This window comes from Typopeltis vanoorti, chromosome 15 (genome assembly GCF_054136105.1).
Source record: "Typopeltis vanoorti isolate ZY-2024b chromosome 15, IOZ_Tvanoo_1.0, whole genome shotgun sequence".
NCBI classification, from domain to species: Eukaryota; Metazoa; Arthropoda; class Arachnida; order Uropygi; family Thelyphonidae; genus Typopeltis; species Typopeltis vanoorti.
The window spans coordinates 73,293,914-73,317,708 of NC_143563.1; the positions used below are offsets into that span (position 1 = coordinate 73,293,914).

At 33.5% G+C, this 23,795-nt stretch overlaps 1 protein-coding gene across 2 annotated transcripts in view; it reads left to right on the plus strand.

The window, feature by feature from the left end:
* The window catches only part of LOC150098883 (AP-3 complex subunit sigma-2-like), a 67,842-nt gene that overhangs the window by 14,637 nt on the left and 29,410 nt on the right, over positions 1 to 23,795 (plus strand). For both annotated transcript variants that reach the window (XM_090404649.1, XM_090404648.1), the window contains exons 4-5: positions 8,195 to 8,266; positions 11,828 to 11,935. In XM_090404649.1, coding sequence (XP_090260775.1) covers positions 8,195 to 8,266; positions 11,828 to 11,935 — 180 coding nt within the window. The remainder of the gene's footprint in view (positions 1 to 8,194; positions 8,267 to 11,827; positions 11,936 to 23,795) is intronic.

Below are 23,795 nucleotides of genomic sequence, written 5' to 3' on the forward strand. Positions count from 1 at the left end.
TAGGTGTGAGGAAAGTTGTAGAATTGGTGGTAATATAGAGGAAGTGACTGGGGAAGGTAGTCACATTGTAGGAGTGACGTTCGTAGGACTTGTAGAAGCAGTAATGATTTCTTATATTTATTTGCTAATGCTAGAAGTATTCGAAATAAGGGGAACGAAATTGTTGCTTTGCTCGAGTCTGTTCGCCCCAGAATTGTTGGTATAAGCGAGACATGGTTAGATGACTATGACATCCTGACAGGAATAGAGATGAATGGATATGATATTTTTCATGAAGATAGATGGGGAAAAAAGGGACGAGGAGTACTGTTAATGGTAGCAGATGAGTTGTGCCCATCTAAGGTGGAATTGCAAGGTGCAAATAGTGATCGCGGTTTTGAGGCGGTATGATGTGAGGTAGAAGTAAACAGGATGAAATATTTAGTTGGGTGTTGCTATAGACCTGGTAATATGGAGGGTAATGAGAAGGAAATGTATAGGCAAATTGGCCTAGCTAGCAAGAAATGAGTTATCTTTATGGGCGACTTTAATTATGGTAATATAGACTGGAAGCAAGAGACTGCATCTGGGAGTAAAGAAAATTAATTTTTGGAGTTTTTGAAAGATGATTACCTTAGGCAGCATGTAACGGAGAATACACGAGGATCAAGAGTATTGGATTTGATCATCTAATCAGATGATGTTATTATAAATGAGGTGTCAAATCTTCCACCAGTTGGTGAGAGTGACCAAGAGGTGATCACGTGCAGGGTGACCAGTCATTTGAGGACGTCTGTTAGAAAGGGATATCCTAGTGGAATGACACCTTATAAGATAAGACAGTATTCAAAGATTTGTAGTTACCATAACTGCTGTGGGGTACAGGAATTAACTATATCGTCATCAATATGAATGAAATATATCACTCTCATGCACTTTGTATCCACAATATATTTCCATGTGATATCAGTGGTATTACAGTTTTAATGTGCTTTGCATCCAAGTCAACATTGACACACACATATCAAAGCTGGTTAGATGGTTAAGGGAATCCTGAAATATTAGTGAGCCAGTAAAAATGTGCTGGTATAAAAATAAATGAATCTAAAAGTTGGTAATTTTAGGGCTCTATTCATTTATATAGTCATTTAAATGACATTTGCTCATCTGTGATATTGGAAAGCTAGTTATGCTTTAATAAATGATAAAATAATTCTTGATCATGTACATTTTGGCTGTTATATCATTAATGATAAGAAGGATTTGAAATATAATTTTTGGAAGAACGTTTTGTACTGTGTGTGTACACAGACACTGGTGTTCAAAACCTAAAGCCACACTAATTCTCAAGATTACAACTGCAAATTCAGATGAATCAGCTTGTGGGAATTTGTGTAACCAACGATTTTAGAGTAGAAAGCGGATACACATTCAAATTTTTGAATCGTGCATGAAGGGGTTATGCAATAACACTCAGCAGGACAAAGAGTGCACTAATTCACTTAGTGCAGCCTTTTGCCCTGCACTGAACTCTTTTCATCAAACACAGATACATAGATTTCTTGAAAAATTGTGGCAAAACGTTTTGCCACAATGACGAACGTATATGACCTGTAGTCTGTGTCCCTTTATCCAGAGTTCACTGTAGTGCACATTATCAGTGGTGTTATATCCATAAAAATTGGAAAAATACCAATGGGCTAATGTAATCTTTACGGATAAGTCGTTTTAGTCTTTTCTCCGATTCTATACAACACCTGATCTGGCATGAAAGTGGTACTGCTTACCATTGCAAGAATGTTCTTGAAAGTGATAGATACAGCAGTCCTGGGGTCATGGTGTGGGGAGGCATTATGCTTAATGGATGCACCAAGCTATAAGGGCTGGAAAAATGAACTATGACTGGTGGACAATATTGCAATGAGATTCTTCAGCATTATGTGTGGACATGCACACCCAAGGACTAGAGGTCCTTGGGTGTCACCATAGACAAGAATTGGGAGTGAGGACAGCAATAACAGATATTAATTCTAATATAGATCAAAACTCTTTTTTTGGATGCATTAGCATAAATGAAATGAGAGAAGAAAGCATTGATGAGCATATCCAAAAAATCTCAGTATATTTTAGCCTTAAGGTACAGGATCCAAGCAATTTGTTCTCAGTGGCATCCCTTTATGAGCTTCAGTTACTAGAACCCACTTCTGAAATTTACTTCAAAAAGCAACTTTACGAAAGGAAGGTTAAACTAATACTAATTCTAGAATCTAATAAAATTTTTGGATCAGTTTTTACCATCATGACTTATAAATACCAAAGAAATGATGTTTTACTATTAGTGATATTCGTTCAGAAGAGCAACAGCAATTTCATGCTCTAGCAGTACTATTGAAAACAATTCATAAAAACTTAAATATTTAACTTGTATGCTACTTCTGATTGTTTCCCCTCTAAGTAAGTTACTAAAATGGCTAACTCACTTAGTTTTCAGATTCCTTCCACCAGATCACACAATGGATGGATAGTATCACACAACCACAGAACTACTATACATTGGGAGAGAAACAAGCTGGCTACATGGCTATTGCCAGCAAAGATGAACATTTAAAAAAAAAAAAAAAAAAAAGTGTATATGTATTATAGATCCCAGTTAATTAAGGTGGCCATTTTTATTGGGACAAGTGTGGAAGAACAAAATGAGAATATAACAAAAATTTGCTTTATTTGGGACACAATGCTGTTCATTTGGCCAGCTAGTAACCTCTACCTCATACTGTGTTAGGAAAATTAGGTAATCTTTCTACAAAATTTTAGTGCTGATGAAACGAGGCTATTTTATTGTGCTATATCAGATGGTTCCCTGTGTTATAAACATGCTATACTGTTTGGATCAGTGAATAGTGTGACAGTGTTAGGCTGTTCACATATGTCAGCAACTGATTAATGATAGCTGCTAGTTATTGAAATAAGGGATACTTATCATCAAATTCCTGACATGTACCCTCAAAGGCGGGGGAGTGTATAGGATATGATAGTACTACATGAAAAACATACATCACCACCAACTTCCTATCTACAATTTTCCTCTAAATAAATCTGTTACCTGTCATGACTCCAATATTATCAGATCTTATATTTCTGTCTTCTAAGCCACTTTTTACTGTATCAATAGTCCTCTATGTTTTAAAGAGATTAGAATGGAGAGTTTACCAGTTCAGTACCATGCAAACACAAATGCATCGATGACATTTGAATTTCATGAATAGAATCGCAACGGAAATCAGGAAAACTTTTACTGGTTCTTGACAGTTGCTGAGGGGGGGGTCAGTGCAAAAGTTAAATTTTTTATAAGCAGTACAGTTTATGGCTGATAGTTGGGAGGGAATAAGCAACCAGACCACTTAAAACTGTTTTGCTCACTGGGGTTTTAAGCATCCAATCATGAACATGCCATATATGTTTCAATAATGAAAATTATGCCCCATTAGATATGAACTACATCAGAAACTATGAAGAGTTTGCATCCATTGATGGTAGTCCTCAATACTGTAATGAAAATTTTTCAGGGGAAATGGCAGCAAAACATCTGAAGATGTTAAGAGAATGAGAAAGTGATGAGAATGAGATTCCTGAGCTTCAACAGGTTAATACCTAGGACCCTAGAAAATTTATTACTGAATTAAGATTCTATTTCATGCAGGAAGACAGTGTTGTCTACATTAGTACCTGCACTGAAAAAAGACAGCACTCAATCAATTCCTACAATGCCATTAACTCCTAAGAACTGAATGCATGTTGGATATGTATATAAATGAAAATATTTTTATAGCAAATATTTTACTTTAATTAAAGCCAGTTGTTTAAATTTATCTATAAATCAGTAATTTTGCTACCTAAGCAAAAAAAAAAAAAATTGTCTAAACTGGTATTTTGTTTTCATGTACATTCATTTTTTAAACTCTTGAGGTGTAACTTCATTTAATTTGGACAGCTGTTTAATTGGACTAAATTGTACTGTTCCCAATGTGGCCCAATTGACTGGAATCCACTATATATAAAACATCTGTCTATATACAGTTGACTATTTGTTATATCAAAATATGGTCTACTCTCACTACAGCAAAGGCTGCCACAACTATTAAAAAGTCTTAACCAAAGACCTATGCTATGTTAAAGGAAATTTGCTATCGCAAACTATCCACTACAACAAACCATTCTTGTGGTCTCTACAAGTTTACACTAGCAAAAATTGACTGCCTTTTAAACTTTCTGAAGTACTTGATACTTTTGCTAATTGTCTTTGAGTTATGATGGTGATCAGACCATCTACAAGCCGAATGAAATGTTCTTGTTTAATAAACAGTAATGTTTTGAAAGAATGTCTCCATTTTTAAGAAAAGGAGGGGGGGGCACTTTAATATGATTAAATTATAATAATAAAAATAATTAGTGATAATGCAATAGAATGGATAATAAAACTTTAGGCAATAAATAATACTATCTATTATTTAAGTAATTACATTTAGTTTTTGTAATTCTCAAATGCTAAAGTTATGCTTCTTCAAGAGGTGCCAGAACAAATGAACAAATTCATCACATTCTTCACAGTATGTGTTGAATTTCATGAAAACGAGCACAAAACCAAATATAGGTATTTTTGAATCATGATGAAGATTTGAAATATCAGTTTATTATCTTGAAATTATTATACGAGGATAGATGGCAACACTGTTGGGAAGATTTTTTTTTTTTTCTAAGATAATACATCTGTCATAAGCATCCAAGTGAATTTTCAAGTCATTCTATCAAGTACTTGGTTTTATACAGCTGTCTGAAGCAAAAGTGTTGTCTGTATCCCTTGAAATGGATAAAATTGAATATCGTGCAGTTATAAAATTCTTTGTAAAGGAAGATTTAACGCCAAAAGAAATTCATTCAAAGTTCATAAAAGTTTATGGGTACTCTTCTCCTTTGTTTTTGACAATTAAGAAATGGGCTGCTGAGTTTAAATGTGGCCGTATCAGCCATGAAGATGATCCACGTGAAGGACATCCAAAAAAGTGTAACAACACCAGAAATCATTGATCAAGTGCACAATATGGTTTTGGATGACCGGCGAGTCAAAGTGCATGAAATTGCTGAGACTATAGGCATTTCAAAAGAACATGTAGGATATATTTTGCATGAAGAATTGCAAATGAAAAAGCTTTGTGTAAGATAGGTGCCACGCTTGCTGACAAAAACACACTTGCAGATCAAAAACACACTCGCATGAAAATTTCTGAACAGTACTTGGAGCGTTTGAACAAGAATAAAACTGATTTTGTGCATTGATTTATTACTATGGATGAGACTTGGATTCACCATTACACACCAGAATCCAAACAGCAGTCAAAACAGTGGACAGAAGCCAGTTGTTCAACTCCAAAGACAAAGTCAGTTGCTTCAGCAAGAAAGGTCATGGCATCGGTGTTTTGGGATGCTAAAGGCATTTTGTTTATTATCTTGAAAAGGGCGAAACAATAACCGGGGAATATTATTCCGATCTTTTTAACCAGACTAGACAAAAATATTCATGAGAAAAGACCCAGTTTGCAGAAGGGAAAAAAAATCATCTTTCATCAGGACAATGCATCTGCACAAAGGTGTTTTGGCAATGGGAAAATTAAGGGATCTGCACTATAAATTGTTGGAATATCCACCCTGTTCCCCAGATTTGGCTCCCTGTGACTTCTATCTCTTCCCAAACCTAAAAATCTTACTTGCCGGTCAGCGTTTTTCTTCAAATCAAGAGGCGATTGCAGCTGTAGAGGGGTATTTTGTAGATCTTGCTGAGAACCATTGCAGGGATGGGATAATTGCACTGGAATAAACATATTAATCTTAAGGGAGATTATGTTGAAAAATGAAAATAATTTTTTTAAATTATAAATTTGTTTTTTCATTGTTAGGCCGAGAATTTTCAGACCACCCTCGTTAATCAAATATGATAATTTCTCTATTAAACTTCTGCCAAATTTCGAATATGAAGAAGGATAATTATTATTATTATTATTATGTGACACTTCCAGGGAGTCCAAGGACTCGTATAGAAAGAGAGCTTGGCATGTGGATTAAAAGTTATTTTAGAATTTCTGAGAGATGGCATTCACCTGGTGTTATAATGGAAATGTGAAAGTTGGTATTTGAAATTAACATTTTAATTAACCATTAACAGTATGATAATAGTGTTAATGGTCAGTGTGATTGAAGTATCAGCCTTGCTTCCATTATCCAAAACAATTGACTTTGGTGATAATAAACTGGAGCCTCTGTAGCTCAGTCAGTATAGATGTAGCCCTTTGGTCAGAAAGACCTGGGTTTGATTCCTGTCAGTGATGTGAGGAACCTTTTATCTGGTCTCTTTCCACTAAAAGTGAGTTAGCTGGTCTCATACGGAGGAAGGGGGTTTTTACACCTGGAAACTTTTTTTTTTGTCCCCCAGAATAGGCAAACAGGCCTGTTGAACACACATGGATTACAGCCATGAATACGTCCCAGCCATATGCCAGTCCTAAGTCTGGATAAAACTTGATGGGTTTAGGAAAGCAATGGTAAACTACCCTGTTAAAAAAAACTCTCCAAGAATACTTTGTGGGCAATGCCTACAAAGTCACCTAAGTTGGAAATGATTGAAAGGGAAAATCAGTCAGTCAGATAATAAACTGATATGTGTAAACCTTCAAGGTTAGAAAGGATATGTGAAGCAACAGAGCAAAAGATGATAGACTTAAAAGACAGTGTGCAGCAATCACAAAGAGAACTTTGAAATATCAGTTGTGCTTGAGAATTAGCAGATATTTGATGCCAATGATTATTTATTTTAATTACAATCCCATTCATGAAAGGAAGCAAATAAATCTATAGCACATAATCCTGCCTCCTTGGTATAATGTGCGATAGAATACACGACAGTTGTCCCACTCTTATCCCCACCCATGGTTGGATAAGAATAGAATAACTATCAAGAATATTTTAAATATAAAGTGGTATTTTTGAAGTACCAATTTGGGCCTCTAATAAGCAGGGCAGTGGTCTGTCTCATTATCATTGTAAGACATCCATGCCACAGCAGAATTCAAACCTGAGACACTCTCCATTTGGTCACTAGAATTAAATTTTTACAACTAAAATAAATGAAGATAACACAGGATTTTTTTAATTACTCATTGCAAATTTAAAACCTTATTCCAACCAGCCATGGTTTTGAAGTGAGGAAGAAAGAACTCTGGCCTACCATATTTCAACTACCAGTCATGCAGCAGACTGATACATTTCCACTATGTCATACATATTTATTTAGAAGAAAATTTTTACTCTAGATTTCTCAAAGAATCAGTGACAGTTATTCATTCACACTTGTCTCTTAACATAAACCAAGGACTTGTATTGATTAAATCTTTTAACATGTCGTATTTCAATTTTTCCAACAATTATCTTCAATCTTTACTGGGCGAAAGCTGATACATGCCATGAAACTGCATTCTTATTAGGATTAATTTATTCATTTCCATTGTAACATTTCAAACATTTGAGCAACTCTGTAGTTAGCTATTTTTATTTTTTTTGTTATGTGCACTTTTTTATAAACCCTGAAGAAGCAATGACTAAAAAAAAAAAAAAAATTTATTATGTTCATTGGTCACTTGGTTCTAAATGAACTGGAAGTGAATGGAAAAATGAGTTAATTGAACATCCTTATTTCCTACTATACCCACAAGTAGTGCACAGGATACAATGATAGCACTGCATACTTAAGTTTCCATTATTATCTATCAGCTTGCTATGAACAATTTTTTTTTTTTTTTCCCTGTTTAATCTCTTATGACAATACTGTATATCTAATAAATATATCTGAGTTTATCTTCTAAGGTACTGCTAACTACATCAGTACTCTTAGATCTCGTCTTTTCCTGAATCTTTTCTTATGCCATCAAATACTTGTTTTGCTAACCTTTCCTCTCCAATCCTGTATTTAAGTGATCGTAACACTAAATAATTTGGCTGTGGATATTCTTATATTCAAAGGAATAACTATTATTGAATTATTATATAAAAAATTAGTATTATTAAAGTGTGCATGTGTGTGTGTGTGTGTATATATATGATGTTCTGATTCTAAAAATTTAAACTAATTCTAATTGTTTAATTCATTGTGTGCTTATTTTATTTCTAGGTATTTGTAGAAGCACTAGATCATTGTTTTGAAAATGTGTGTGAACTGGATCTTATATTCCATTCAGATAAGGTCAGTTTATTAGAATAATGAATTTGTTTTGTTTTATCTTTAAACATCCAATGCTGAAAAAAAAAAAAAAAAATTCTCATTATAAAGCTTGGAATGTATTCTTAGATGAATAGAGCACACATAAGCTTGGAAGACCAGTGGGATTAAATTGAACTGTCTACCAGTTGATGGCTGGGTAATTCATTGCCCTATCATGAGGAGGCTCATGATTATAGCTGTAGAGTTTAATAAAGGAACAAGACAAAATATATTGGTTGCATATGTGGCAGATTCCTTTTTACCTTTGCAGTGAACTAGCATTTCAGTTCTTTTCCTTGTGAAAAAGAAACTTATTAAAATCAGACTTGTTTTGCTGAACAGGTTAGTGATACAAGTTACTTGTCTTACTGTAAATGTTCAAACTTGGTTCCTTTATGCTTTTTTTGTTAAGTCATTACTTCACGTCACATCTTTAATGTTACTGTATTTAATTGATTGGCCCAGTATTGGTGATTGATGGAACATTCTTAATCTTGGGCCTTATTCTCACCTTCTACTCATTTTTAAGCTCATAATTCAGAATTATTTAACTGTTCCTTTTGACATTTTTCTGCTATTCCCTTCTAATATTTCTTCAGTTCATTTTTGGATCAAATCATAAACTTTTTTGACTTTAGTTATGAAAGAAATGAGGGGAGTAGATTTTTTTTTAATGTTTTTTTTTTTTTTTAAAAAGGTTACCTTGTAGGAAGAGAGTGATTTGCTTCATTTTTGAATGTTAAGTATGGTCCCGGTGGGTTGATTTTTTTTTTTTTTTTGGTTCCACTGTTTCCAAATGAGTATTTGGTTAAAATATTACTAACAAACATGGTCACATAAATTGACATTTCATTGCCCTGCCATTGTTCTGGAAATTACTTTGGATATTATAATGACTCTTTAAGTTTTAGAAGAAATTCAGCTTCATTGTGAATAACTATCATTAACTGGACTTCATTTTGAAAATAAATTATTCTAGGTTGTGTAATATAAAACTGATATTTATGCTCTTTACTTCAGAGCAGAGCTAGATAACTAGTAAACCTTATGTAGCCTTCATATACAAAGCAGAGAACTGGCCCATTCCTTCTGAACCTTTTAAATCCTTGCTTCAAGATTCTCACTCATAGTAGCATCCACTTGAATATACAGTGCACGTGAAATTCAGTGGAATTTTGAGTGTAAAGCCAACCAAATTGTATTCTGTTTCGATTGAAATTAAAACATTCCCTATGATGGGAAAGCTCTAGAGAAAGGGCTGTGACAGTGTTCATTGCACTCCATCTCCTCACTGCTTCCAACAGGTCCTCTTGGTTTCCATTTTTCTATTCATACAATATTTTTTCTTAATTTCTTTATTTCTGATCTTTATTAGTGTCATAATTTTCATTACTGTACTAGTTTTTAACTGTTGGATCTTAATTTTCAGCATCTTCTTTTAGATGCATAACTTAAAACTGGTGTTATTATACTTCTCTTAATTACAGTATTTATAGTTTTATTTTTCATATTTTTTTTATTTATGTATCTTGAAATCTTGTTTCCCCTAAGCCTTTTACTTCATTTTTTTTTTTTTTTTTTTTTTTTTTTTTTTTTTTTTATTCCTTCTGAGTTAACCTGAATTCCTACGCATTTAAAATTCATCACTTTTTGTTTTCTTTCTTATTTGCGCCTGATTATCTACTAACAACAAGTGTTTACTTTTTCAATTGTCATTTCCATATTATATATTTGGAATATCCCTTAGAAATGAGATACTCTGTGAATTACCTTTTGTGTGTCTGCTACCATTACTACGTCTCTACATAGATGAATTACTTGGTAATTCTTTTCTTGATTCTTATTACACATCTCTATAAATATCTTGATAACATCTACTATCTGTAATTTTATACCATCAAAATCTTTATGTACATCTATAAAACATATCGAAACTAGAGTTATATTGTGTTGATTTTTCTGTTAGATGTTTCACTGCAAATATTGCATCTCTGCAAAGTCCTCCAGATATAAAACCCTGTTCATCAGAGATTCATTTATAACTTCTTGAATAAGTATCTGTTTTATATCCTTTAAAAAATTGTACTAATAGTTTCCTCCATTCATCTGGTATTCATTTATTAGAAAACATGTTTTTTTTTGTAATATTTAACTGAAATATTTTGTCTATTCCAGCTGTTCCATTTCTAATTTTTCTTAAAATGCTTTCTACTTGTTGCGATGTTGTATCTAAGTCATCATCTTTCAGGGGTTTTTTTTTTCATACAATTTAGTAAAGTACTCTTCCTAGCATGTTCATTTAATTAAGGATATGTTTATATACATAATTCAGTTCTCCAGTTCTTAATTAATCTCCATATTTGCTCCTGATTACTGTAAAAGTCATGTTTGAGCTGTTTTGAATAATTCTTATTTCCTAGATTTTGTTAATAGTTTCACTTCTTATACTTCATTAAATTTATCTTATAGATATGTACACAGGCTGCTTTTTTCCTTTGGTGCCAGTAGTTTTTCTCTAAATATGTTATAATTAATAAATCTTATGTGAGATGTTCTTTCCTGATTTGAACTGTATCTACTAATATAATTTGTTTTGGAAACTTTGCTGGTTGAATAAATGGCATCTCCACTCTTCAACCAACAGGGGCTATGGGTTTGAATCCATTGTCATTATAATTGTTATTGATTTGTTTTGTCAGTTTATTATTATTATTATTATTACATGACACCTCCAGGGAGTCCAAGTTTAACTTTTTTTAAGGTATCAGTGGGTTGTAGTTTTTTTGATGGAAAAAAGTTCCATCAGCATGATGAGCAGAGAAAATTTTTAAGGCTCCTAGTAATATATGTTGAAGGGAGGTAGGAATTTACATGAATGCGTTGACTAGTGCGAGTTGGTTTGCAGCATATAGTAGATAGTCTGACATACATAGGTGTATCCAGAGATTGGAAGACATTCTGTTTCTCAATGTTGGTCACACACATTGTATTTAAACATTCAACTTGTTTTCGATGGCTGAGGCAGATATTAAGAATTTGGCATTAGAAAAAACCAAATTTTAGATGCAGCAAGTTATCTGAAATTTGGAGAATCACATTTTGAGAAATGTGATATTTTACTGGTATGTCTTTCATGGTACTTAATTGAACCAGAAGTAAAACAGCTGCAGAACAAAGGAATCAGTTTGCAAAGTTTACTCAAACATCTTTACTAATCAAGGATGCTGATAATAACAGAACAGTTCTACTTCATGACCATTATGATTTCTTTCATTAAGTACATTTGCAGCATGTACTATAACTTGCCTAATGATCAGATTTTGCTTTGAGAATTTTTAGATGAATTGAAAAAACATTGACATGTTGCCAAATCTTGCAGAAATATTGACAATAATATTAACAATTTTATAGTTAAATACTTAGAGGACACTATCAGCATATTATTCACTCTGTTATGTCATGGTCTTAATAAAGTAGCCAGTGTGTGTATTTTTATGCATGCTATTATTTACAAATATATAATTGTCCTCTTTTCAATTTTAGATCCATCACATACTAGATGAAATTATCTTAGGTGGACTAGTAATGGATACAAACATCACGAGTGCTGTAGAAAACTATAAAGACCAAAGTAAATTAGAAAAAAGAGAGGTAATATTGTAATCGCTAATAAATATTAGTAGTCCCCCCCCATTGTTATAATAACAATGGTTAGTTTACAAGAATTACTAATATGTTCTAGGTTTATATAATGACATTTTGATTTCTTTTTATATCTGATATCAGCATTTCTTTTACAATCTGACATCATTAATCAGTTGCTCATTTAATACTTAACTACTGCCACCTTTCCCAGAAGCCTTAAGAAAAACAGTGCTTAACCTGGAGATGTAGTTACTTTTAAGTGCTGGTTGTTTAAATAAAGTTCCTTCAACAGCTGAAAAAAAAAAATACAAAGTCAAGAAAATGTGAAGAATGATGTAATTCCCAAATTTAGTATCTGGGAATTTTGTTATATGCTGTCATGCCATTTCAATTTAGGAACTGTACTGAATTTATCAGTAGATTTTGATTTAAGCTTAAATTTGCACAACCTAAGTCCAAAGTTAGGTTTGAAATACTTTTTTGCAAAATAATAAATGATCTCAGGTCATTTATTATAAATATATTTATTATTTAGCTAATTTTTGCTTTTATATATATCCTGTAAGCTTGAAAAAGTACTTCCAGATCATTGTCCCCTTATATTAGACTTAGCATTTCATGGCCAAGTCACTTGCCTTCTTAAAAACCTAATTAATCTTCTGATAATGATTCATCCTATCTTCCTGGTGTGCTGTCTGCTGCTGCATGTATTCTTGGGCCACCGTACCTGCCTTGCATTGCAAGAACAGAAAAGCCTGCCACCTCTGTAATGAGACTGGCTAACTCGCCTTTAATTGAAAATCCCTTATAAAGGTTCTTTACATCCTAGAACAGATTTTGAATCTAGGTCTTTCCATCTCAAAGGCATTGATTCAGACAACAGGCTTGTGTAGCATCATAGGCTTAGTTCTAGTCACTGAACTACACAAAAAGATCATCAAACTGTGATTTAAATCTATTGTTCCATACTCGCTATATTCTCAAGCAGTGCATTTCATTTGCCAGCCACTCTCTATGCAAAGAATCTTTCCTCACTCTTATGCTCTTCTAGAAATGGCCTCTTGTTCTAGCCTTATCTCCTTATACTATATAAAAATCTCCACATTAACCTCTTGGTTCCCCCTCACCAATTTACACATCTCAATCATATCCCCTCTTCTTCTATTCAAAAAGCTCTTCCCTAAAACCTCGCTAAAATTCCCATACCCCTTGAAAACCTGCTGAGCAGATCTGTTCACAGTAATTAGTCCATATGAAGCATAATTAAGACCTTTTATACAAGTAACTGTAACCTCTTTGCTTCTGCACAAAGATCCTCCTCATCATTGCTGTAATTTGCAAAGTTTTTTTCGCATGGTTACTAAGAGTAAATTATGCTTGTCAAGAAATTTAATTTAATCATTTATGTTTACACAGGAAGTATCTTCACAAAGTCAATAGCCTCTATGTACAAGTAGCCTAGTTGTGAAGCCTAGTCACATATAAACTTGATTTGCTTACGCTTGGGTAAAGGATTAAAGTTTGTATGTGAGGTATATAATCGTGACTGGGCTACTTGTTATAGAGACTATTGACTTTATGAAGATACTTAATGAATCTCCATAATACTTGAGAATCTTTTCACCTTTTGAATACACTGATAGTGCTACTGTTAAATCATTCTTGATCAGTATCCATTTTCAACTCCTATTTCTATGCTCTCAGTTGTCTCCTGAGTTTTTTTCATAATCACTGGCCTTGTAGTTCCACATATTCTTTCCTCTCAAAAGATCTCATATGAATTGTCATAACTAAGATGATCATCACAGTCACTCTCACCAGCTAAAGGAAGATTAGATGGTTCACATCGTCTGATATGATCAGACTTAAAATTCTCAATCCTGGTGCTTTCCATTGCATATTGCTTAAGGTAGTTGTCTCTCAAGAATTCAAGAAATTCATTCTTCTCTTCCGTTTTTGGGACAAAAATTCCCTGATTCTGTCTCTTTATTCCAAGCAGTATTACCATAATTGATCACTTTTTTCTTGCTTATTAAGCCAGTTTGCCTAAACATTTGTGTCTGCCCTCAACATGCCAGGCCTATGGCAACATCAAACTCTCATCCTGACAACCTCCACCTCATACCATACTGCTACAAAACTACTGCCATTATTTTCCAAATGTACCTTGTGTACACATAATTCCTCTCCTATCTTCAGCAGCATTGCTCTTTCTATCCAGAAAACATCATACCCTTCCATTTCTATTCCCATCAGGATATTATTCTGATCCAATCATTTTAACTATTTTGGGACAAAAACTCCATCTTTGCAACAGTACTTCAATCTTGCTTATTTCTGATGTGTCCAGCATTTGTAAATAAATGTAGCAGCTCATTTCTCGGTCTATAAAGTCTCTTATCCTTACAACCCCTCACCTGCAACTTCTCTAAACCTTCATTCCATATTTAGCAAAATCATCTACTCCCTATGCATATAGAAAGGCTTAGGTGTTGGCTCAGTGAGTAAGTGTTTTGAGAATACTCACTATTTGTTCCCTGACTTGGTGAGTATTCCCATCCCATATATTAAGAGTACATCAGAAAAAATAAATCATTCTTGATTTATTTTTTTTGATTTAACTTATTCAGCTAGCCACCTTCTCTTAAAGATCAACTTTATCCTCTTACATATTCTGGAATGTATAAAGTTCCTTGTGTCTGCAGTTTGGCTTACTGTGGGCACACTAGTAGATTAATTAAACATCTGCCTTGAAACCAGCAAAATCTTAGTAACTTTAATAAATTAATTTACTTTTTCCTCTCTTGGTGTTGTTCATACCATAAGCACTATTAATATTCCTTATGCATCCTATTCCTATGCTGAACTGTTCTCATACATGAATTCTTTATTGCTTCCTGAATTCACTCTTTCCATGGAACACACGTGAGCATGTACAATTAAATACTAATTAAGATTTGGAAAGCTTGTCATCTTAACTATACTCTTTTTCAGGTTGTCTTGGAAGTAGCGGAATAAGCTATGTTTCCGGCTTTTCTTACCATTCATACTATAGGTTTATGTTTCATAAAATAGTTACATTTTTTACGTTATCACATCATGTGGTACTTTGTATATAATTATTTTACTACTTCCTTACTTGCCAATGCTTGAATTATGTTTAATACCATTAAATTGTTACAGAGAAAACTTATTTTTGGAAAATGCAAAAACCTATTTTGCATTTTCCAAAAATAAGTTTCGGACGATCACTGACATAATAACAGTGAACTAATATCCCGCTACCTTTGGAAGCGGTACGGCCTGTAGTATATTTCTTTACTTAGAAGATAACCTGAAAAATAATATAGATAACACACATTGGTGATGATGAATGGTGAAAATCAACTACCAGAAATTTCTAAAATATGGCTAAAAAGTGCTGCCTACTCTCTGAGGAGTAAAACAATATTTAGAGGACTTGTTTCTTTCATTTTTATGGAAATATTATAAATATTTTAAAATTGTATACAGTATGTTTCAAATCAAAGTGCCCTTATTTCAGATTAATATTTTAACATCATATATAGTGTGTTTCAAATCGAAGTGTCCTTATTTCAGAGCAGTAGATGGAATACCCTCAAACTTGGTGGGTACCCTAATCCGATTATGGGGACAGAGACTTTGACAATTAAAAAATTCAAAAAACTGAGTGAGAAAAGATAGTGAATTTTGCATACCACATGAGCTGTATGGCAGTATAAATGAAGGAGTGAGACTGACTCCACAGTCATTAGACTTGTGAAATGTTTTATGGAATGGAGAAAATGCTGCCTGAGGACTTTGCAAAGACCCAGTACTGTCAAATGCATTGAGTTGCATGGTTCAGACAGTTCAAACTAAGTGTCTGAAGAAACAGTTAGTTTGACAGTCCAACTAGGAAGAGGGCTTAAACTGGAAATTCTGCAAATGAGTAAAAATGTTGCAACTGCAGTTATTGAGCAGTCAAATGAGAATGCTGTAGATTCATGCAGTGCACATGCTGTAGCAAGACAATTAGATTTGCCATGCACAATGGTATGGAGAACTTTGCATAAAGCATTGCAATGCTACCTTTATAAACTCTGCTTCAGCCAAGAGTTGCAAACTGGAGATGCCAGTATCCACGGAACATTTGCATTGACATTTCTGGCATGCATGAAGGTTGGCCTTGAAGCATCCTATGGAGATGAAGTGCATTTTCATCTCCTTGCGGCATGCCAGTTCTATGTGATATAATTTTTGTATCGCATTATTTTATGAAATGAGAAAAAAAAAGTAATCATTGAATGACTGTCATTGGCTCTGAATCATTTCACAATTACATAACACCTCTTTCACATTAATGTAATTTTCTCCTGCTTGCAGTGCCTTATTTCCTCTGTTAGTCATTTTTGAACTTTTTTTTTGTCAAAATCTCTATGATCTGTTTAGGGATACCCATCAAGTTTGAGGATATTTGGGTATTTCATGTACTGGTTCTCTCAACAGATTGCTCTGAATAGGGGATGCTTTTATTTGAAACACCCTGTATATTCCATCTTCCTTTACATTCTAGACCTGATGACCTGTTTACAACCATGTAACTTAGCATTTTATAAACTTGAATTTAGTAATTTGTCATGGTCTTTTCTGTTTGTTTGTCATTGCATGTGTTCTCTGTGGTTGTCTGCTTCTGTTTTTGGAGAAAAGTAATCCAAGTTTCCAGCAGAAAAAACTCTATGGCATGAGCATTGGTGGGATTGTGTATTACTATCAGTTTGGATTAGGTTGATGATTCTTTAGTTTGATGAGATGATAATATTCTTCTTCATTTGACACTTCAGTGCTCAAATGAATCAAGTCTCAAGATCTTTCATGACCATTCTCTAGTGGGGCAAAGATAAATTTAATGAATTTTGACATTATCAGAACACAAATCCTGGCTTATTTCACATAAGAAAAAAATTACTTCTCTCTCTCCTTGACTTTTGATAATATTCAGACCTACAGTTATGATCAGATTTTTTTTTTTCTTGAGATGACCAACTTATCTAGCCTTTCATGGCACATATCACATCCATATCCAGATATCATCTCCTCAGCCTCCAAAAAATAAAAATAAATAAATAAAATAATAATAACTTGATGTGTTCTTTAATTCGAGTTACTACATTTCAAGTTGCTGTAGAACTCCTAATGTTATATACAAACTCAAAATTTTCCCCAACCTTAGATTATTGTTCGTATGTTTGATGTGGTGCACCAAAAACCATCCCTGGGAATGGTTGATGCTGTCCGGAAAAGGCAATCTGCTCTTTCATGAGTTCTCTTTCACAGACTCCCTGCAATCACTTTTACAGAATATAGACTAGTCAAAAAAAAGTTTGACTAGTCTATATTCTGAACAGAAATCCAATAGGTACTTACCATTATTATTAGATTTGCAATTTTCTACAAATTTTCTTATGACATTTCAATATGTCAGGTATTTATTTCTTGCTCTGAGGTTCAGATCTCCACATTTTCTTTTCTTCAGCAGAACCTTCTGTGAGACCATTTATTGTCTAATTTTCCCATTTTGATGTTTTCCCACATAATTTTACTTGATATTTCCTGCCAAAATTATCCTCATGTTTAATGTTGAATAATATAGCTGCTGCTTTCTTTGCTGATCATTATTGCCAGAATATAATATCTTGTATTTGTTATTAAGAAGCATCTGACCTATTTGTCTTTGTTTCAATAATGGCAATTGAAAAAAAAAAAGTTTACTTTTTTTTTTATTTATTCGTATGGGGTTCCCCACATTCCTCCACCATCCCTTAGAGCTGATTGAGCCCTCCTAGTGAGGGATTAAGTATGTATTTTATGGCTGTAGATCCATGTGTATTCATGGGCCAATTTGCCTGTTCTGAGGAACGAAAAACCCAAGTTTCTTGGTGAAAAAACCCTCTGCCTCTGTATGAAAACTTACTCACCTTTTAGTCGAAAAAGACTAGATAAAAGATACTTTTAAAATTGGCATTATAAGACAAATGCAAAATATTGCATGATGGGAATTGATCCTCATTGAGAAGCAAATTTCTAGAGAATCTGTGCTTGGAGATGCAAGCAGCTACAAACAATTTAGTATTTCCACAACACATTAGAATTCTCCTTTGAAACGTGAATGGTCCTTGTCACCAAGCACATTTGTGTGCTGTAAGGCTACTCATTTTTCATTATTCTAATGATAAAGTTTGACAGTTCTGGTTTTTTCTAATGCTCCTATTTAGAATCTGATATAATTTGCATTGTAGTGTCTTGAAAGATTTGTCACAAAATTAAGTGGCTTATATTTCACAGAAACATGTAAGCCCTTAGTCAATAGTAGTTCTGTCAGTAGTGCTAACAGAACCATGACTTCTTTCACTATAGCTCAGTAAATTTAATTTTAGTGGAACCAACAGAGCTGCACAAAGAATTACAAACAAGTATAAGCAGTCCCCAACTTACATAAGCGTTGTTCCACAAACTTCTACTATGTTCTACTATGCAGAAGTGCATTATCATGTTTTAAAGATTGTTTCTGCTAGTTTTGTTCACAGAATTCACACGCAAATTGGATTTCAATATGTAATTATTAATGCACAGTAATACAGTACAAATTGCATGAGAATATAGGGGGGGGGGGTATTTGACTTTTCGACCTTCCTGGCAAGTGATAATTGAGCAGTTGCTTGTTTCTTCTCTTCATAAATCTCTCAATAATAGGCTTATCCCTTTGGACTTTTAAGAACTGAAGCATTAAGATCCACTCAAACAAAAAATATATAGCATGCATCATCATCAATTTCCTGCCATGTACTCACACGGGGTGTACAGGATATGATAGTACTACATGAAAAATTTACATCATTACTAACTTCCTATCTACAATTTTCCTCCGCATCAATCTGTTACTTGTCAAGACTCCAACATTATCAGATCTTATATTTCTATTGTTTAAGGTGCTTTGTACTGTATCAATTCACCTATATCTTGGTCTTCCTCTGGGACGTTTTGCTGCTAACCTGGCAGAGAACACTTGTTTTGCTAATCTTTCCTCGCCCATTCTGTTTAGGTGACCATACCACCTGAGATTAGCTCTGCTAACGCATTCCTGGATGCAGACAATGTCAAGTTCTTTCCTAATATCTTCATTTTTATTATGATATTGTCATTGATGCCATCTGTTCACGCCTATAATCTTTCTCAGGACTCTCATATCTACGGTCTCTAGTCTTTGGTCAAGTGTTTTACTTCTGACCCAGCTCTCAGATCCATAAGTTAAAACTGGTTTGAACACTGTCTTGTATACAGCTAATTTAGTGTTCTGAAACTAATTTCTCTCTTATTCCATATGAATTTATTCAATTGACTTCCCACCATACCAGCTTTGCTGATTCTGTTGTCTATTTCTATATTTAATTTACCATCTTCAGTAAAAATTGTGCCTAAGTAGCTGAAATGTTTTACTTGTTCCACAGGTTCTCCATTCACAACACAGTTGACATTTTCAATGATTCTGTCTATTTTCATTGTCTTTGTCTTTTTATTGCTGACCTTCATACCATATCTATTACAACAGCTATTCAATTTAGTCAGAGAATCTTGCAGACTTGTAGCGGATTTATTTAGAAGTATAACATCATCCGCATAAAGCCAAGAGCTGACATTAACATCTCCAATTTTGATATCATGTTTAATACCACTTTTCTTCATAATGTGATCCATATAGATAATGAACAACAGAGGGGATAATGTACATCCTTGTCTCACACCAGATTTAACATTAAACTATCTTCCTGTACTTCAATTCGAACTGCTGACTTACAACTCAAATAAAGATATAGCATGCAAATATTAAAAATGGACAGCACTAAAATACTAAAAACATCCATATTTAAAGTGAGACCGAGGAAAGCATACACGAGTGCCATGCTGGCTATGTCTGCCTTACGAAGGCTGCTGTTAGATGGCATGTGAATAATGTAGGTGGGTTAAATAAAATTTTTATAATTCATGTTGGAAGTTTTTTTTTTTTTTCTGTTTTTCTTTTTTTTCCCCTTATACCACCTTTACTACGAGTTGTCCCAGTCCTGATGATACTTCAGGTAAAAATTTTGTTTGCTTACACTTGGATAAAGGATTAAACTAAATATATAATTCATTTTTCTTGTCCTTTCAGGATAATTTATTTAAGTCAGGGACTGCCTGCTCATTATTGAAAATAGGTTATAGATGTTATCACCTGTCTATTTTTTTGGACTTTTTTTTTATGCTTTCATTTTGTAATTCAACATGTTCATGTTAATAATAGACAAAATTACTGCTGTACCTGGCCAATGACTAGACACCCAAATAAACTACTTAAATAGATATTTTTAGGATAAATATAAGCAAGCCTTAATTAGAGATTATACAGAGTACAAAAATCTCTGGTTTTACATTATAAGAATGGAACCACCTTCTACATTTGCAGTGAAAACTCATATGAATATATCAAATTAATGAATTTCACCAGTTTCCTTATGTCTTATGTGTTAGTTATAATACAACATAAAATGAGCGAGCAATTTAAAAAAATTACTCAATTGATTAGCAACTTAGTTTCCCCTCAGAAGGACATAAATATCATATATTGTTTTAAAACTAAGGAAAAAAAAGGGGGGGGGACCACAGACAGTTTCTTGATCAAAATATGATGGGAACACTTGAGTAGTGATTATTAAATCAGATGAAACAGTTGATAAATATATTGCCTGTTTTGGTGGAGAGAGGACATTTATTATTAAGAATCCGTTATCAGACAAAAAAATAAATAAAAATTTCAATTTTATGTTTTAACCTTTATTTTGGACAGAAAGATGCCAAAAAAAGCAGAGGTTTGATCCTCAGAATCCTCAGAAAAAAAATCTCATCATTATTTAATTTTTAAAATTTTAAGGATTTGAAATCTAAATCTTACCTCCATGGTGAGGTAAAAAACCAAGGTCATGTAAAGTAACTTTCATACTTGATTAATCGTTAGTAAAACAATTATTCATTAAAATTATTTCATAAACTTAGTTTCTATAGATTTCTTTGAAATTTAGGTCTTTAACTAAGTAATTTTCATTCCTTACATGAGAAGCTTAAAACTCTGATTACACTGACCTCATTAAATTTAAAACTTCATAATTACTGGTTCATTCTTGATTTTATTATGTTTCAGTTATATCCATAATAAACATTTGAAGTCAACAAAATCAGTATTTCTTGCATTGCTTCTTCCTATCATTGTCATACACTTAAGTCATTCTTCATAATAATTTTTTCCTTTTATTAACCATATAACAAACTCCATAAAATTTCTTTTAGTAAATCTTTTTCTTACATTCTTTCTTTGTACATTCACCTTCTGTAAAAAAAAATGATATTATGAATTTGTTTCCCTCCTTCCATTCTAATTTTTTTATATTCTCCATTTTTGATCATAACTGACATTCCATAGTCTTGGTACAGTTGCCTTTTGATAGCAAACTTTTTTTTTTTTGCATAACGTGTTATGCTAAGTAATGCAAATGTTATGGGCTTTGACCAGGATATTTTTATTATACTGTGGTGATCAAGTTCACTATATAAGGGTATTTACTATAGTGAGTCTGCTGTATTTACCTTGGTTATGAGTCTCTAAGCCTTAGCTATTATTTCTTTGTCTACCAAAAATCAAGGTAATCAAGTGTACTGCAATCAAGATGTAGGCAGAGTTGTTTAGGTTATTTTAGAATTAATGAAGGACACCTGACACTATTAGTGAGGTCTGTTACATTTATTAGTTTCCTTAGTTACATCTGTCATTTCCAAAGTCGTAATTTTCTTGTAATGAAGGTTCTGTATGTTGCTTTTCTGTTTGGAAGATCTGTGTTAGATTGTTACCTATCGCTAAAACCTTACTTCTACTTCTTCCTATTATCTACTCTGCAGTTGTATCTATGCTTACCAAAATTTTGAGTTTGTCCCCTTTTCGGATATATGCAAATTTGTTTTTTTAACGCTGTGCCAACTTATATCCTATAATAGAGTGGATTTCTATTCATTGAGACATTCCCAGATTCTTATGCATAAACTAATTAGTAACCCTTACTGACAGTTGCAGCCTTTAAACTAATTCTTTAACTACCAATCCCCTCCTGCTTATGGTTCACAATTTTATGAGTGGTGAGTTGACTATCATATTCAGGCAAGACTCAGAATTAAACGAAATACATGCTTATTTGAAACTTGAAACACATTTACAGTTATATTATATCACATATTTAATAAACTCAGTCATGCAAAATCAATTCTAGGTTATAAGGTCAATTCACACTAAATTAGTTCAAAAATCATATCAAACAAAACTAAGCATATCACTAAGCAGTACTACCAAATCAATAACTTTCTTTCTCTCCTAAATTTCACTTCTAAGCTCTGAAGCTTAATATCAAAGCAATCTCAATTGAATTCTACCTGTAACATATATCACACAAATTTGATTCTGTCTCTCTCATTAATAAATCTGTCCAGGACAATATGCCAGATGGACATCAATTATGTTACATATCACAAAATTCTACTTAGAGTTCATTAGCTAGACTGTCCAAACATCAATCATATCTCAAGGTAATTTCTTCTCTCCAATGCAACTAATTAACATGAAACAAAAAGTCTACTTTACTATCACTGAACTGGAATCGGGTCTGCTGGTCTTTTCTGCCTTTTGTGTTGCCCGCAAATTGGATCTTCCATCACACCACATGCAGGGTCTGGTTACCACTTGATAGGCCTATCTTCGTATACAGCATCGTTTCCATGTTGTTGGAGGTTAGCTGCAGACATGCTCGTGCCTGCAACCACTTCCAAGGAGAGCGCTCGCTATCACATGCTGATACTCCATCAGGAGTTCACTGAATAGACTACTTGAATCTCCTGCTGTTACACATTGCTGTCTTGTGCACGGTCCACTCGAACAGGAAGGCCCTGGAACAACAATCAGTGAGATGAGAAAAGAGAGCCTCGTTGATCTCACGAGCCCCTTTTATTTCTCTTGTTAGCGCCCTCTTTTTCCTTCTGAATTTCCCACACGGCACTATGATAGTCTCATCCCCTTACTTTCTCTCTGCTTTGGGAGCACTCTTTCTTGGAAAACGTGAGTTGCTTTCCATGTACGTCACTGCCTCGAGCTTTTCGTTTAACATGCACGCGCCCATTAGACCTCTGCTCACAGGTTATTCAGCGATTCACAGAAAAATAAGTCATCTCAAATGAACGTGATATTTACAAATAATTCGCTTCTCATAAATAAATAAAACAATATAGTATCATGATATCTTACATGAAAGGAAAATATTTTCTTATACATCTAGAAATTTTCCTTGTGTTTTGCTGGAGTGCAAGTTTTTCTTCCTTCAGCCTTCATTTTAAACATGTTAAATCCTGAGTGAATGGTCTGTCCTTTCAGACACATCAATCAGGATCTAACATCTGAATGCTAATCTCATCTAGTATTCCAGATTGATGAGATAGCCTATTCAGTCATAAGATATGGCACCTTTTTTCCTCTTACACATTTTCATTCTGCAAAAACAGGTAATCCAGTCTGAGAACTCAGGTAGTTAAAAGAAATACACAGGTCCCAGTTTTGAATTCTTTGGCCATAATTTGACCAAACACATCCTTTATTTTCACAGTATCAGTGTATCTAACATGATTTACTATTGCTTCCTTTCTAATTTAGCATCAGCAAAGAACTGAATATTTCTTTTCAGATAATCCCCAATAGCATTAATTTACAAAATAAACAATGATTCAAGTAAAGATGCTT